At 42.5% G+C, this 10,428-nt stretch overlaps 1 protein-coding gene across 1 annotated transcript in view; it reads right to left on the bottom strand.

The window, feature by feature from the left end:
- Positions 1 to 10,321, bottom strand: part of SMC1B (structural maintenance of chromosomes 1B) — a 72,627-nt gene extending 62,306 nt beyond the window's left edge. The window contains exon 1 of the mRNA XM_002922912.4: positions 10,174 to 10,321. Coding sequence (XP_002922958.1) covers positions 10,174 to 10,282 — 109 coding nt within the window. The 5' untranslated portion in view covers positions 10,283 to 10,321. The remainder of the gene's footprint in view (positions 1 to 10,173) is intronic.
- Positions 10,322 to 10,428: the final 107 nt, after the last annotated feature.

Genomic DNA, 10,428 nt, shown 5'->3' on the forward strand with positions numbered 1-10,428 from the left:
ATTGAGAAATATTTTATTTCAAGGGACTTCAGATCACAAAATTCTGACTGTACATTCTTCATGGGAAGTATTTTAAGGACCAAAGAGAACTACAAAAGAATTCCAATTTTCCTTTATTACCTTTATAGCTTGGAATGTTATTGGTATTGATAGTTTTAAGATAGTTTTCTTTATATTGCACATTAAAGCAAATATGTAATTATATTAGTGATGTTAGGAACTAAGATTTTCAGAGTAAGAAAAAATATTTGCAATGACTACAATCAGGAAACAGCAAAAACACAGTTATGTTAAAACTGAATGGAGGGGTGCCCGACTCAGCTGGTTAAGGGACCGACTCTCGATTTTGGCTCAGGTCATGATCTCGGGGTTGTGAGATTGAGCCCTACATGGGGCTCCATGCTCAGCAGGGAGTCTGCTTGAGACGCTCACTCTCACTCTGCCCCTCCCCCTGCTCTATCTCTCAAATAAATAAATAAGTAAATCTTAAAAAAAAACTGAATGGAAACTATCAACATGAATTGAATTTTTCTTTTTTATTTTATGAAGATTAATTAATTAATTTTATTTTTTTTAAAGATTTTATTTATTTATTTGACAGAGATAGAGACAGCCAGAGAGAGAGGGAACACAAGCAGGGGGAGTGGGAGAGGGAGAAGCAGGCTCACAGCGGAGGAGCCTGATGTGGGGCTCGATCCCATAACGCCAGGATCACGCCCTGAGCCGAAGACAGACGCTTAACCGCTGTGCCACCCAGGCGCCCCTAATTTATTTATTTTAGAGAGTGAGAGTACAAGTGGGAGAGGGAGAGGGAATCTCAAGCTGACTCTACATTGAATGCAGAGCCCGACGGTACCTGATCACACGACCTGAGATCATGACCTGGGCAGAAACCAAGAGTCGGTGGCTTAACCGACTATGCCACTGAGGAGCTCCATAAATTTGATTTTTAAAAATTACTATAACATGGAAAGACGCTCAAAGTCCTATTAGTCACTTGGGAAATGCATATCAAAACCACAATGAGATACAATTCCCATTGATTAGGATATCTAATTGAAAAAAGATAATAACAACCGTTGAGGATGTGGAGAAATCTGAACCTTCATTCACTGCCAATGGGAGTGCCAAAATAGTGCACTTACTTTAGAAAACAGTCTGGCAGTTCCTCAAATGTTAGACATAGAGTTACCATTATGATTCTGCAATTCCACTCCTAGGTACACACTCAAGAGATATAAAAACCTGTCTACACAAAGACTTGTACACAAATGTTGAAAGCAGCATTATTCAAAACAACCACAAAGTGGCAACACCCCAAATATCCTTCAACTGGTGAATAAATACACTGTGGTATATCTTGCAATGGAATACTATTTAGCCATAAAGAGGAATTAAGTACTAATATACATACTATAACACAGAGAAACCTAGTATGTTAAGTGAAAGAATCCAGACACAAAAGGCCACATATCGCATGGTTCCACTTATATAACATGCTGAGAATAGGAAAATCTATAGAGACAGAAAGTAAATTAGTGGTTGCCAGGGGCTGGATAGAAAGGAGATAATGGAGAAGGATTGCTAATGAGTACAAGGTTTCTTTTTGGGGTGATGAAAATGTTTTGGAATTAGATAGGATGACAGTTATACAACTCTGTATATAGTGAACATCACTGTACACTTAAAAAGGATGAACTTGATAGTATGCAAATTATATCTCAATAAAGCTGTTATAAACAAAAGAACAAATCTGAAAATTATTTCTTGTATTTTCTTTTTTTTTTTTTTTTTTTTTTTTTTTAAAGATTTTTATTTATTCATTTGACAGAGATAGAGACAGCCAGCGAGAGAGGGAACACAAGCAGGGGGAGTGGGAGAGGAAGAAGCAGGCTCACAGCGGAGGAGCCTGATGTGGGGCTCGATCCCATAACGCTGGGATCACGCCCTGAGCTGAAGGCAGACGCTTAACCGCTGTGCCACCCAGGCGCCCCTATTTCTTGTATTTTCTAGCCCCAGCCACTGAAAGGCTTAGACCTGCTATCACCCAAATGCACTGATCAAATGCACTGAGTGTCTCTTGTTCCCAGATGGTGGTCTTTAATAACTCCCTTTCAAAAAGAAACCAGAAATAATTGGAGAACTGGCTAATTCCAAGTCTGAGGCCGGGAAAATTGAAGAATAGCCTGGGAACTGGGACATCTTATATCAGAAAGTAAGGAAGATTTCAAATATTAATAAGGTCATGACTAAAGGACACAGGAAAGAGCTTGAAAGAGCTCCTACTGACTAAAGATATGGCAGGGTGAGCATCAAAAAGAATAATGGTTTATGGGGTACCTGCGTGGCTCAGTTAGTTGGGCATCTGTCTTTGGCTCAAGTCGTGATCCCAGACTCCTGGGATCAAGCCATGTCAGGCTCCCTGCTCAGTGGGGAGTCTGCTTCTCCTTCTCCCTCTGCCCTTCCCCCATGCTTGTGCACTCTCTTTCAAAAAAATAAATAAAATCTTTTTTAAAAAAAGAGTAATGGTTTTGGTGGATTAAAAACACTACAGCAATGAAAATTCATGAGTCCATAATGATAGTAACAAAAAAAAAGAAAAATTCATTTTCACCATTTGTGCTATTAAAACTTTCATCTTTGAAAATACTAATTAAGAAAGACAAGCATTGGGGCGCCTGGGTGGCTCAGTGGGTTAAGCGACTGCCTTCAGCTCAGGTCCCAGGATCAAGCTCCGCATTAGGCTCCCTGCTCAACAGGGAGCCTGCTTCTCCCTCTTCCCCCAACATGTGATCCCTCTAGCTATCTCTCACTCAAATGAATAAATAAAATCTTTTAAAAAAAAATAAGACAATAATTTATCATGTTTTTCCAGTGTGAACTGTATCTTAGGTTTCTAATAATACCCATCGATGAAAAAAAACTTTTTTTTTTAAAAACAGGGGACTATCATTCATGAATATAGAAAAGCATGACATATTATAAACTCAATTTTGCAAACCTTAATGAAATGCTGATTCAGTCAAGATTATTAATTGACATTAAAAACATCTGGGTAGCAAATGCAGTAATTTCTTTGACATTGGCTGTAGCAATATTTTTCTAGATATGTTCCCTGAAGCAAGGGAAATAAAAGCAAAAATAAACCATTGGGACTGCATCAAAATAAAAAGCTTTTGTATGGCAAAGAAAATAATCAACAAAACTAAAAGACAACCTACTGAATAGGAGAAGATATTTGCAAATGACATATGCAATAAAGAATTAATATCTAAAATACATGAAAAAGTTATACAACTCAACACCCAAAAAGCAAATAATCAATTTAAAAATGGGCAGACAACATGAACAGATATTTCTCCAAAGAAGACACACGGATAGCTAACAGACGCATGAAAAGATGCTCCACGTCGTTCATCATCAGGGAAATGCAAATCAAAATTAAAACGAGCTAGCACCTCAGACCTCCACAATGGCTAAGAGCAAAAACACAAGAAATAACAGTGTTGATGAGGATGTGGAGAAAAAGGAACCTTTGTGCGCTGTCGATGGGAATGCAAACTGGCACAGCCAATGTGGAAAACAGAATGGAGGTTCCTCAAAAAGTTAAAAATAGAACGAGCCTGTGATCCAGTAATCACGCTACTGGGTATTTACCCAAAGAATACAAAAACACTAATTCAAAAGGATACAGGCACCCCGATGTTTATAGCAGCATTATTTACAATAGCCAAGATATGGAAGCGGCCCAAGTGTCCATCGACTGATGAATGGATAAAGAAGATGAGGTATGTATACACAGTGGAGTATTAGTCATAAAAAAGGAATGAAATCTTGCTATTTGCAACAACATGGATGGAGCTAGAGAGTATAATGCCAAGCAAAGTCAGTCATAGAAAGACAAATACCATGATTTCACTCATGTGGAATTTAAGAAACAAAACAAAGGGAAAAAAGAGAAAGGCAAACAAAGAAACATAAAAAAAAGAAAAGGAAAGGGAAAGGAAAAAGAAAAAGAAACAGGTTCTTAAGTATAGAGAACAAACTGATGGTTACCAGAGGGAAGATGGTGGGGGGAAGGGTGAAATAGGCGATGGGGATTAAAGAGTACACTTATCATGATGAGCACTGAGTAATGTATAGAATTGTTAAATTACTATATTGTATACTTGAAACTAATATAACACTATATGTTAACTATACTGGAATTAAAATTTAAAACTTAATAGAATTTAGAAAAACATTTGGGTAAATGGTGGATAAGGAACATCTGTCTAATGTCAAAGCAACACTAGTAACACTAGAATACTAGACTAGTTAGAAGGGAAAAACTAATTGTACAATGGAGTAATCACTGTCACCACCCTAATCCAGGGGTCAATCTTAGCACCACTAGTGGTAAAACAAATAGGTATGATGTGATGTAATACAGTGTGAAGTAAACAACATCACCTATGATGGAGTCTAACCAAAAATGTTTAATTTGAACCCATCAACCTTTTAGGTATTGATTTTTTTCAAATGCCTTTTCCTCATCTACCAAGAAATAAAATGGATCCTCTTTCTTGTGGGAACAGATGAAGATTACTGAGGTAACAGTGTGAAGCATGGATTAAAGTAGGGTAAGACCAAAGGTTGGGAGCTCAGCTAAAGATTACTACATTAATCCAAGGAAGAAATGATGGGAGCCTGAAACAGTGGTAGTAGTGGGAATAGAGGGAAGAGGACAAGATTATTAAGGTGGTAGAATTGGCCTAGACTGGTAATGTTCTGGGTGTGATAGAATTTATAAGGATGAAGGAGAATTCATTTAGGTGGCAGCCATATGGAACTTGGAACTCTGGGAGAAAAGCATTCTAAAGTCCGAGGAACAACAAATGCTAAGACCCTGCAACGGAAATAAGATTGGTCTACGTAAGGAAGGCAAAAAAAAGCATTTCTGACTGGAGCACAGTAAATATGGGGAAGGAGAATATTAGAGAAATATTAGAGAAGAGAAAGACACAGGAGCCAGATCATAAAGGGTTTTGTGGGTCATGGTAAGAAATACCGGATTTTATCCCAAATGCAGGGGAAAGCCATTGGAGAGTTTTAAGCTGGGCAGTGCTCAGATTTATAGATTTACTTTTTTAGCTTGTTTTTCTTTAACCGCTCACTCTGACTGCTGTGAGAATAAATTGCAGAGGGACAAGAAAGTGGAGGAACATGTTAGGAAGTTACAGCGATAGTCCAAATGAGAGCTCTAGCAACTTTGGCTGGGTGATAGCAGTGAAGAGTGTCAAGAAACAACTGGATTCAGGATGTATTTCAGAGGTAGAGTTATTAGGATTTACAGAAGATTAGAGGACGGAAGTAGGGTGTAGAAGAGGGAATCAAGAATTACTCTGGGTATCTGGTCTGAATGAATGAGCAGATGGTGCTCCTTACTGAGCAGGTAAGACCTTGGAAGGAACAACTTTGTCTGGGCAAAGCAGGGGAGAAGAAATTTACTTCTCTTTCTGATTACAGTATTTTTTTTTAAGATTTTATTTTTAAGTACTCTCTATGCCCAATGTGGGGCTTGAACTCGACTGAGCCAGCCAGGCTCCCCTGATCATAGTATTTCACATGTCTACTAGAAACAGGAAAAAAAATGCTGAATATTATAGCTTAGATACATAATTTTAAAAGTCAGCAGCATAAGAATGGTATCTGGAGCTATGGGACTGAATAAGATCACCTGGGAAAAGAACATAGGGTAGACACAGACAGAGGACATATTTCCAGGGGGTGGGAGGACTCCAGTGTTTTCAGAGACTGAGGGGAGAAGCAGCCAATAAGTGAGGCCAGTGAAACAGGAGAAAACCTAGTTGGTATACAGAGTCGGAAGGGCAAAGAGGCTCAAGGGAGAGACAAAATGGGACCTGCCATGCCACCTAGACAGCAAGACCTTCCCTTGACCAACTTCTTTAAAAATAACCCCAGCATTTGATTCCGCTCCTGTTTCTATTTTTTCCCTTAATACTTAACACTTTAATATTCTATATCCTTCTCATATTTTTTTTTAAAGATTTTATTTATTTATTTGGCAGAGACAGCCAGCAAGAGAGGGAACACAAGCAGGGGGAGTGGGAGAGGGAGAAGCAGGCTCCTAGCAGAAGAGCCTGATGTGGGGCTCGATCCCATAACGCCGGGATCACGCCCTGAGCCGAAGGTAGACGCTTAACTACTGAGCCACCCAGGCGCCCCTATATCCTTCTCATATTTTGTTGTCTGTCTCTCTGCACTTGATTGCAAGTTCTACATGGGAAAGGATTTTTATCTGTTCACTGATGAGGCCAGTGCATGGCACATGGTAGGCATTCCATTATTTTTAAATGAATGAAATAGCACTGATAAGTCAAACAGGATGAGGAAGGAAATTGGCCACTGACTCTTACAAGATGTAGGTCAATGGTGACCTAGACTAAGTGTCATTTCGGTGGAGCTTGGGACTGAAAACTGAATCAAGAGCACCAAGGATGGTTCAAAGAGCTTCACTGTGCTGTTAAAATGGGGCGACAGCCTAAAGAGACAGTGAAGTTCAAGGGCTTTTCTCCAAGCATTTCATTATAAAATTTTTAAACACACAAGAAAGTTGAAACAATTTCATAGTAAACACCCATATATTTATCACTAAATTCTACAATTAACATTGTACTATACTTTCTTTTCATACAGCTATCTAGTCTCTATGTCATAAGAGTGTTAATAAGGGATGTATTATTGCCAATGAAAATTATCCAGTAAGGGAGGAAGATACAATCCAAAGAGAAAGATAATCACAGAAGCAAAGAACTTAGGAGGGGGCAGGATATAAACCCAAGTGGACAGGATAGCCTTAGACTCAGGCATACTTGTGGAAGTTCCCTGCTAAATAGTCCTGCTTCAGTCTACCATTTTTTCCATAAAGTTAAATATATCACTCTGGCAAGGACTTACCCAATAGGATTCCAACATCATACACCACTGCTCCCCTACACATGCACTACATTCTTGACAATTTGGGCTATTAACTGTCCCACAAATAGACTCACAAATCTCTAGGAAAATACTCTTTACTCTTTGGGCCAGCTCAAATGCTAACTCTAGAAAACCTTTCCTTATCTTTACACCTTCCTGTCCATACCTCCCCAAGTCAGATCTATAAAAGATCTATTAAAGTTCCATAAACAGTATTATTGGGCCTTCTATTTCAATAAGTGTGTTGTTTTCTTATACTCCCAATGCCTTGGGAGCAGAAGCTGTCTTATTATACATATCTTCTTCTGCTTCTAATACTATATATACACAAAAACTATTTGCTAAATTTCAGTGGAAAACATCAAGGTTAAGATTAAAGATGACATTTCCCACTACCCACAAAAAACCCAGATTTAGATTTACTAAAAACAAATGAGAACGTGTCAAACTTTTACAGGTGGTAGCAATAGGAAATTATTACAAAAGGAATGACTACAACTAGCTAAACTGAAGTTTAAGAGAAAATGAGTAGAACAGAAAATTATCATTTGGTTTAATAAAATCTACCTAAATGTGCCAGTAATTCTGTTGATTTTTAAAAAGATAATTTATTAACAAGTATTCAAATGAATCTAGAATATCCCCCATTAAATTATTCATGGATTAGTATTATACTGAGTTTTGGCCATCATATAGGAGAATATGAATAGCCCATGCAAAATTCAACAGTAAGTAAACCAAACATTTTTGTTGTGGAAAGATGATTTTAAAGGTAATGCTGAAATAACCCACGATTGGCTTTATATGGTTCTAAGCAACGTCTCTGGGTTACCAGTGATTCTCAGGAGGGGAGTGGAGCTTCCAGGGCATGTGGGACGAGAGGAAGTTGTAAAGGCATTTTCACAATAACCTGAAGATATATTGTTAATCATGATATGTATTGTTGAATTCAGAGAAGAAATAAGATTGAAACTTAGATATGGCAATAGTTTAAAAAAGTTCAAAACACCACTTTATCTGGATCTTGAACAGCAGTGGGCAAGTAATTTAGGCTAATCACAGTATAAGACTTTACCCAAATACTCATTCAAAATATTACACTGTTGGAAGTACAAAATATAATCTAGCAACCCTTCACATAATCACCAGTTAAAAGGTGAAAATCAACTGATGGTGGGCTCTCCTGATAAATGAGTGGAGAAGATTATAAATACTCTTGTATTCTTACCCTTATCTTTTCAATGTCTTTTTGATAACAGAATCAAGGAAATTTGGCCTAAGATAGCCACAAGGAAGATTTGAGTTAGGAAAAATCTTGAAGTAACTATCATCATTAGGCCTTCACCTGCTAGGGTCATTACATCTGTGGATTCTTACCGCAGCGCGGTAGGGAGACTGGCCAGGCCCGAACTCAAGTCCAGGCTCTCCCACTTCCTGGGTGACCATGGAAGAGTCATCTGGCCCCTCTGAATCTCAGTTTCCTATACTATAAAATGGGATAATACCCACTTATGAGCATTGCAATAGGGGTGCCAGGAACTTGGTAAAAGCGCCATGAATGCCGTTATTATTACAGTATTCCTGTGTAGAAATTTCCTTGAATCCAAACTGTTGTTCAGGTTCCTGAAAACCAATTATTTCCCTCAGATCTCTCTCACTTAATCTTTGGATGAGAAAAGGAAGGGGGTGGAGAGGAGAGGTGTAGCAAGCAAGATGGAGTCACTCCTGTCAAGCAGGGGCCTGTGTCAAGCAATGAGGTAGCAGGTAAGGGTATTGCAAGCTAAGACCAGTTGTCAACTAGACCAGCACCAGCTCATGACACACTCAGATCTGATGACCAGCAGAAACAAGGGAGGTCTGCAAAGGCCCAAGACTGATTAAATCCCTTTAAAAAGAGGATTTTTGCAGCAGTGTCAGACTCCTCAGACACTGGCCCCTCTTGTCTGACACTTCAGAAAGGCAGCGGGGGAAGGCTCTGCATGACCGATCTTCGAAAGAAACGGAGGTCCTTCACTGCTTGAACATAATAAGCAGTAAGTACCCAGCGCTGACCCTGACGGAGGCCCTATCTCAACCGGACACTCACAGACTGACTGCAGGATGGGTTGGTTAACTTCTTACCTCCTGTTCTATCTTTTTTTTTTTTTTTTGGACTAGTCTTGTGCTTTGCTTTGTAAGAAGCCAAGTTAAACACGTGGTGAAATATCAGAGTTTGGAATCCTGAACCTGCTTTATAATTATGTGAACCGTGCTCATGACAAGAGGTGGCTAGGGCTCAGGCCTGGAGAAGAAACCCGCAAAGCCCTGGAAGCCAGGGCAAAGGAGAGGAGGGTCCTGGGCAGACCTGGGATTGGGTGTGGAGGAGGGTCACAGCCCAGCTGCAGGGGGCAAGGGTGGGCCCCTGGTGGTGGAGGGCTGAGTACAGAGGGGCGGAGGGCGAGGGGCGGGATTCAGGTGCCAGAGGGCCAGGGGCTGGGCGGAGGGCGTGGGTGGGCACCTGGCGGTGGAGGGCTGGGCAGCTGAAGGGGAGGGGCCGGCGGCAGACGGCGGGGCCGGGGCCGAGCGCGAGGGTAGGCACCTGGCGGCCAGCACCATGTGCTGCAGGGCGAGGATCGGGGTCAGGGTCTGGGCCCTGGAGGGCGGGGTGCCAGGCGGCGGAGGTCGAGGGTCACTGGACGAAGGTGGGTGCCTGGGGGCTGGGCAGAGGGCAAGGGTAGGCACCTGGTGGCGAGGATGAGGGTCGGGCAGTGGAGGACTGGGGGCGGAGGACGGGGGTCGGGCTCTGGGCAGCGGAGAACGAGGATGGGCAGCTGGCGGCGAAGGCGCAGGGTGGAGTCGGGCTCCGGGAGCCGGAGGGTGGGGGGCAGAGGGTTAGGGTCTGGGGCACGGGCCGCCGAGGGCCGGGGTCTGTGGTCCAAGCGGCAGAGGGCTCGGGGCCGGGCGCCAGAGGACGAGGCTGGGCACCTGGCGGCGAGGACAGAGGGTGGGGGTCAGGGTCCCCAGGGGTCCCAAGGAGAGGGTGAGGGTCTAGGTCTGGCGAAGGAGGGCCGGTCCGAGGGGAGTAGTGAGGCCGGAGGAGGCCGGTGGGCAGCAACCGCCCGAGTCTGGTACGCTAGGCCGCCCTCACGTCCCCTCAGGCAAAATGCGGCCTGGATGAGCGGGGCGGGCAGAGGCGTTCAGGGTCCCAGTTACCGGAGCCATTGGGGCCGATGATGCAGGTGAACCTCCTGAAAGGGCCGATGACCTGGCGGCCCCGCCACGACTTAAAGTTCTCCACGAGCAACAGCTCCAGGTGGCCCATGGCTGCGCCCTCCGCGCCTCAAGCGTCTTCCCCACACGCCCGCAGGAAAAGCGCGGGAAGTTCTTCGCGGCGTCTCGCGAGAGGAGAGCGAGAACCCAGGGGGCGCCGCGCCGTTCCTAAGCAACCGGGTTGTTTACGTCTCCGAG

This window comes from Ailuropoda melanoleuca, chromosome 15 (genome assembly GCF_002007445.2).
Source record: "Ailuropoda melanoleuca isolate Jingjing chromosome 15, ASM200744v2, whole genome shotgun sequence".
Classification (NCBI taxonomy): Eukaryota; Metazoa; Chordata; class Mammalia; order Carnivora; family Ursidae; genus Ailuropoda; species Ailuropoda melanoleuca.